The sequence below is a fragment of the Ceratotherium simum genome, chromosome 16 (genome assembly GCF_057802395.1).
Source record: "Ceratotherium simum simum isolate JZ-2026a chromosome 16, ASM5780239v1, whole genome shotgun sequence".
NCBI lineage: Eukaryota > Metazoa > Chordata > Mammalia > Perissodactyla > Rhinocerotidae > Ceratotherium > Ceratotherium simum.
Window position 1 is genome coordinate 48,437,104 of NC_141915.1, and position 7,615 is coordinate 48,444,718.

A 7,615-nucleotide genomic window follows, 5' to 3' on the forward strand; every position below is an offset into this window, starting at 1 on the left:
TATCCATACTGGTTCCATTTGTGATGACTTGCAGTGCTTTACCCTCACAGTGCTTATACCCACAGTTTCCCCCATTTAATTGGCCTGACACTATCTGCTTGTGCTGTCTTATATTCCCAAAAAACATCCTGCTATTACTGTGCCAATTCATCTCTCTCATCTTTGTAATCTAACCTCTAGTTCCTGATTTCCAACTATTGCTAGCAACAATAGTAAAAGATTCCTCAAAATCATAATAACCACAAACTGCATAGCAAACCTGTTATTATTGGGGGGGGAAAAAGGGAGCAATAAAAAGCCAATCCCATTCTGTCATTTAAGATCTAATGTGTTATCTTTATATGTTACATTAAAACAATTGTATAACAACAAACCCTTCTTATGTGCCAGGAACAGTTGTAAATGCCATATATGCTGAACTCATTTAATTCTTACAACAGTCCTAAGAGGTAGGTACTGTGGATGATGAAGCCATGTTTACCGATGAAGTTCCTAAGAGGTTAAGTCAGTTGCCCAGGGTGACACTGTGGGTAAAAGGCAGCCTGAAGTCTAACGCCAATAGTCTGGCTCTAGACTGAAGCGGCACACCTGACCACTCCTCCATACTGCATTGCCACTAGACCTGAGACTGACTAGTGGTCACAGCAGTCAGGCAGGAAAAAATTGGACAGTACTTAGGTAACAATAGAAAGTCTTAAAATGGCTGGCAAATAGATCTTGTCAGCAGGGTTAAAGGAGTTTGGGTTGTGCAGTTTAAGGAGGAGAAAATATAAGGAATAAGTTAATTGAATGTCAAACTTATAAAAGATTTTTTGAAGAAAGTAATGAATGTTCTGTGTTAATTGAAGACTGTCTAAAAGACATGCCGTGAGTCCAATCAGGAGAACTTCGGTTGGGCAAGAGGAATCGTATCTTGCCATCAGGTGTAAGAAATCAGGAGGTGTGAAAGTTCAGGCCCAAGAGATGAGTCGAGAATGGATGACTCTGTCAAGATGGCTGTGATTCAATTGATCATGACTATAATTTCCCCATTTTATTTTGTGCAGATATGCTTCTTCATTCTTATTCGTAATCTGATGTTACCTAAAACGTCAATAGAATTTTAGAACTGAAGACAAGTAGTTCAGCTCCATATTTTACAGACAAGAAAACAAAAGCAGAAGTTAGATGTGTGCTGTCATAGGACTACCTACTAATGGCCAGAACGGAGTTTTGACAGTTCTCCTGACACCATGTGCAGAGATCAAGCTGCTTTTTGGGGGTTTTCATAGTCACAGAGGAGAATATTTTTGAGAATTTCTGCTGAATACAGTGAGATTGATGTGTACCTAAGGGTGGTGGGTGTAAGTTTCACTGATTTATGAGACATTCTTTTTCTTCGTGTAGTATGAACCCCGAGGACCTGGTCGGCCCTTGTACCAAAGAAGAATCTCATCTAGCTCAGTCCAGCCTTGTTCTGAAGATGTAAGCACTCCTCAAGACAGTCTTGCTCAGTGTAAAGAGCTTCAGGACCATAATAACCAATCTTCTTTCAACTTTTCATCCCCGGAGTCCTGGGTAAATACGACCTCATCTACCCCCTATCAGAACATTCCGTGCAATGGATCCAGCAGGACAGCTCAGCCCAGAGAGTTGATAGGTAAGACAGAGTTGGTGGGTTGCTAAAACTGCAATTTTAACTACTCAGCTCCTGGATGTTTATGGAGTTTTTCTTCTCCTATGTCCCCCATTTGCATTATTATCTTTGAACAATATTTAGTGTTCATAGCTCATAGGTGTGCCTCAGGCATCCATATTAATTTAGGAATATATTGGTTCCATATTTAGATCTATCCATATTTAGGAACTAATCATTTTGATCATTTTGACCTGTGAATAAATGAAGAAGTAATGGAACTTAAAACATATCTAAATAGATAGAATCACCTTTGCTTGGGAAAAATTTGTTATCTGATTTTTGGGGTTTTTTTTCCTAGGATTGGGGGTGGGTGTTGGTTAGTCAATATTAGTTTTCAAGGATTTATTGTCAATAAAATTGTTTACAGTTTGCTATACAATAGAGTTTGGTCACGAGAGAAACCAGTCAAGTCTAACGTTTTGAGATTTAGAAATCCTGTGTTTATTCCGTGTATTCTAATGAACTGAGAAAGCCAAAGCTAATGAGAAAAAAAAAAGGCATAGAAAGGCATTGGAATGGACAAAGCTCTGAACTGGTGTTGTATGGTGGGAAGTCCAGAGTCTTCCTCTTTAGCCTTGAACAGGAATGCACTTTTGTTCTGTTGAATGTAAAGAAATGTTAAATGTAAAGAATGATACTATTTGAATTCTCCCATCTTCAGCCTTCTCTTTGTAGGCTGTAGACATTGAGCTTTGTGAACAAGTCTGTGATCTTTGGTGAATTTCTGCCCTGGTAACATCAACCTTTGTATTTGACATTAATTTTGTTCTTGTTTAGAATGTGAATCCATTGTTTCTGTAACTGACCCATTTTTGAGTATGAGCCATGCAAATCATATTTTTAGAACAATAGACAATGGTAGGGAAAAAAGCATTAAGAAGATTTTGGTTTTGTTTCCTGGCAAGAAACATTGTCATTTTAATCTTTAAACATTCATTGGTACCACTGTGTATAAGCTGCTGTAGTTTTCCTGGGGTTGCTTTGTAATTTTAAAGGGCTGACATAAATACACTCATTATCATATTTGAATTTCCTGAGAAACATGTAAATTACAAATCAGTGACAAAAATTTGTTACTTTTTAGTTGTTTTGCTTATTATAATTTATTTTAAAGAAACATCATTTCTCTTTTTTTTCTCCCACCTAAATTTTAGGATAGCTTTTGGCCAAAATCAATAAAAATCTGACCTGAGCTGATAAGGTAAAAGGTTCCTGAACAAATGCCCAAAGTGCATGTCATTTATGGTATCTTTTCCACAAATATAAAATTATTTCTTCATTGCTAGAAGACAAATTGTAGTATTCTTTAGTTGAAAGTAAACTTAGTTAAGTATTAAAAAATTAATTCAAAATCACTTATATCCTGAAGGACAACTTCTTGTCTATCAGTATTTATTTATTTATTTATTTATTTATTTATTTATTTTTAGAGAAACATGGAAATTGCCAGTGGTGAATCAGAAGGAAAATAATCACCAGATGGGAAACTTCTTTCCAAAGTTTAAGATTTAGTTCTTGAGTTGAAGAAAACTTTATAGTATATTGGTTTGGAATTTAAAAGAGGTCATTGTGTCTGACATGGCCATATTTTCTCCACAGTTGTAAGCTTGAGAGCAGAGACCATGTCTTTGAGCTTTTTGAACTTTGGATTTCCCATTTGGGCACTGATCACACTTCAGGCTCTTGGTAAATGCCTGCTGAGGAAGGAGATAATGAAACAGGTCCTGTGTGATCAAGGGGTGATCCACTTGCACTGCTGGGCCTTTACGTGTGGTGGTGTCCACGGTGCGGTGGGGTTCGCCTCTCCAACACTGGTGTATTTGGGTTCTATTCACTTATCTTGGTGATCAGACATACTTTATCAGGCATTTTCTTTTAATGCACAAATGAAAATTGAAGATTAGATAGAGATATGTATTTTGAAAAAAATCTTTGGTTGTCAGGTTAGTAAAATTCATAGTTTTAAAGAATAATTTGTCTTATCTGGAGTGTATCTGGTCAGTCAAATTAATAGAGATTTTACATTTATGGTTAGATAAGAACATAGGCATTAGGTTAAACTGCCTCTAAAATATTATTTTGTAAGTATTTATTATTTAATTGAAAACATTTTAAACTAATTATCTTGTCATGAAAATGAGAACATAGTTAAATAATAAATCTTAGTAAATAAAAATAGTAAGTTCTTAAACAGCCAATAAAATGTTTATTTTATGTATTATGTTAGGCAGTACAGGCCACTTTTATATTGAAATGTTAGTTAAACTAATGCTCTTAAAAGCAGTTGTTTCATTCACAAAATGAGTGACATTTAGACAGAAAAGTGATCAATGTTCTGGAAAGATACTGTTTTAAAGTAATTTTGAATAATTTTATGAATTTTCAAAGTTTTAAAGTAGTACATGGGGCCGGCCCGGTGGCGCAAGCAGTTAAGTGCACGCGCACCACTTGGCAAGCCATGCTGTGGCGGTGTCCCATATAAAGTGGAGGAAGATGGGCATGGAGGTTAGCCCAGGGCCAGTCTTTCTCAGCAAAAAGAGGAGGATTGGCAGATGTTAGCTCAGGGCCGATCTTCCTTACCAAAAAAAATAATAATTAAATTAAAATAAAATAAAATAGTACAATGAAATTAGCATTGAGTCAATGAAATACTAAGACACAAAAATGAAATACTTTCACCTTAACCTCCCAATTCACAAATAGGTAATAAACATGGGGAAAAATGTCCATAATCACCAGTAATCAAAGACATGCAAATCAGAACTACAACAAGATAATTATTCATTTATAAAATAGGCTCAGGTTAAAAAAAACATTAACACCTGTATTGTGTACAGAAATGGGCAAACATTGTTGGTTGAGTATAAGTGGGCAGTATCTTCCTGTAGGGAAGTTTGGCCATAGTTACCAAAGCTTTCATTGTGTATGTACCATATGACCCAGCCATTATACTTCTAGGGATTTATCCTGAGGAAATAGTCATGAATATTTAGAAATATGTATCTATACTAACATCACAGTGTATAAAAGTGAAAAATTGGCCATAACCCAAATTTCTAAAAATGAGAATTTACTTAAGTAAGTTATGAAATATCTGCATTATATGATGCAGATATTTCTTCCTTAGGAAGAAATACACTAAGAAGTCAAGGCTTATCTCTGGTATTTAGGAATAGAATGAGTTATTTTCTTCTTTGGTCTTTTGTGTAATTTCCAAGTTATCCTCAGTGAATATGTATTATGATTATGATCTATTATAATGTTAGTTAAATTTTTTAAAGATTGAAAACAAAAGCAATGTTTGAAAACAAGTTCTGGTCTAGTGGGCAATGAAATTAGGAAAAGTGGAGTCAAATTTTAAAGGACCTGGAAAGTCAGGCAGATTATAGGAAATGTGAAGTAAAGTTTATAACTGTTTTCCCCCACCTTATTCCATGTTTACTTATAATATATATTACAAGGAAAGGTAGCGTTTTTAAGATGGAATCCAATGCAACTATTACTTCGGTTAATTAATAAAAGCTATTTTGACCAGAAGTCTGTATATATAGCTAATTTTTATTTAAGAAAGAACATCTTTTTCCCATTTTCAAACTATGAGCAGTTAATATAATAAATATCAAAGTGTACAATCATACAAATTAGTTTTTTTAAAGCAAACCTTCACACTTGACCTTTAGTTTTTATATGTTAGCTATTCTAGTTCACACAGTTAATTCGTTTTCGAGTGTTTCTAAGATAGAGAAGTTTGCTTAGAGGTGTTGTGATTTCAGCATTCTTTGGCAGAAGCTGTCTGTCCTTGTGGCTATATACTGTCACTGAGTTCTTGGAGATGAGAACAGTTGTGACACATTGAGTTAATGAGATGCATGAGTATCACGGGCTTGCCCTTAAATCAGTGTTACTCTTCTCTGCTTTTAGCTCTGCCTAAGACCGTCAAACCTCCTGAGGATCAGCTGAAGTCCGAAAACTTCGAGGTGTCCAGTTCCTTCAACTATAATGTGCTGCAGCATCTCGGCCAGTTCCCCCCTCTCATGCCCAACAAGCAGATCGCGGAGTCAGCCAACAGCAGCAGCCAGCAGAGCTCTGGGGGCAGCAAGCCCGCCATGTCCTATGCCAGCGCTCTGCGGGCCCCTCCCAAGCCCAGGCCTCCGCCTGAGCAGGCCAAGAAGAGCAGCGACCCTCTGTCTCTGTTCCAGGAACTCAGCTTGGGGAGCTCATCGGGCAGCAATGGCTTTTACTCCTATTTTAAATAATCACTTTTTTTCCCTCAAGGGAGAGTGTTTTAATTTCTGTTTGTATCAATAGAATTAAGATAGTTGGACTTCATCTATAGATGCACAGTTCCCTTTGTTTTAATATTAAATATGTTCTCACCTAATTGCTTTGCTGCTAGACTTTCAACTAATTTTTTAAAAGTATATTCCATTATTTTGCATTTTTGATGTGAGTCGGAATTTTGACAGCTTTTATGTAGAATAAAAAATATTTTTAAATTTGTGTATTGTTACATATGTTTGCATCAAGCTAGCAGCTAAGAGGTTAATTGTGCAACTATAAAAAAAAGAAAAAAAAGTTTGTTTAAAATGTATTTAAAAAGAAAAAAAATTGTAAGTAGCATTTACATTTATTCAATAATATTACCATATGCTGGGTTTCTGTACCAGAAATGGCCAGTTGATGTACAAATGTATGTTATTTTTGCTTAAATTCATTTAAAATTTTTTAAAATAAAGGGGCAGCATCTTCTAAATACTTTAAGTTTTATCAGCTTTTTTTTGTGACAAGATGCTGCATTCTAAAACTTTTATAGTTTTAGACTATGTATGATGTGCTGTTGTAATCTCCATCCACTGTAGGATAGAGTTAAAGGCATTCTTGCAGGTGTATTTCGTATGCCACCGTTTTTTGTAACATGAAAAACATTGGCATACTTAGTTATTTTTTGGACAAGCTATACTTCAAGCTTGTTTTTAATGTTAATTTGATAGTGTTTTTTTTTTTAAACAAATCATGAAGCTGAAAAATTTTTAGGATTGTTGGTGCTTAGTAGACTTGATAACTATTTTAAAAATGCGTGAATTTAGTAAAATCCTTTTTTTCTCACTATGCATGTGTAAATGTTTGTAATCCAGCTTTCCCTCCCTCTCCAGTGGTATAAAGAATTGTGCCGCTTTAAGGTTTTTTTTTCCCCTCCAGTAAAAATTTTGGTACCTTATTTGATGTTTACATTAAAATGTGACATTATACATGGCAATTCAAATATTTTGCTAATTGTTTTGTTTGGGGAACATCATTAAAGAAGAAATAGAATGTCTGTCAAAGATGTATCAAAATTCATGAAAATCTGCGGCAAAAAAACTACCCTTGTTTTTCATGTCTTTCGATTATTCTGAAATAACCCCACTGAACTTGTACAAAAATATAAAATTTAAATAGCTATCATATTCTACGGTCTAAAAATTGTTTTGAATGAACTTTGGTAAAATCCAAAGGAAAACATTTACCCTCTTAAAACTTGTGGTCTTGTAACACTTTTGAAGCGATGCATGTCCTTACTGTTTACCTAATCTAGTAGTACTACTTTTATACTTCAAAGATATCTTGAAACTACAGTATAACCTTTTTTTTTTAATAAGATGAGGTTGGGAAACATTGCAAATGAACCAGTGGATCCTGATGATCCATTTAAAACTAGTTTTTTGGAGGACTGCTTTTGACTAGGCCTTCCTGTACTCGCCGTGCATTTTTAAAACGGGGTTGAAAAGTGGCAAGTCTAAAGAAAAACTACTTACATCTCGTATGTGACTGGAGTTTAGTTGATGTTGGCCAGCGCAAACCCCCTGTCACCCTCAGACAGTGTAGGAGAAGAGAGTGCCTTTAGTGAAAGGCTGTCAAGCTGCGGGACAAAGGAAGAGTGCCTCTTGGAGTTCTGCC

General features: G+C 35.3%; 1 protein-coding gene across 10 annotated transcripts in view; it reads left to right on the forward strand.

Moving 5' to 3' along the window:
• HELZ (helicase with zinc finger) overlaps window positions 1-7,125 on the forward strand; it is a 154,767-nt gene extending 147,642 nt beyond the window's left edge. For all 10 annotated transcript variants that reach the window (XM_087441462.1, XM_087441458.1, XM_087441459.1 and 7 more), the window contains 2 exons: window positions 1,387-1,639; window positions 5,600-7,125. In XM_087441462.1, coding sequence (XP_087297588.1) covers window positions 1,387-1,639; window positions 5,600-5,934 — 588 coding nt within the window. In that variant the 3' untranslated portion in view covers window positions 5,935-7,125. The remainder of the gene's footprint in view (window positions 1-1,386; window positions 1,640-5,599) is intronic.
• Window positions 7,126-7,615: the final 490 nt, after the last annotated feature.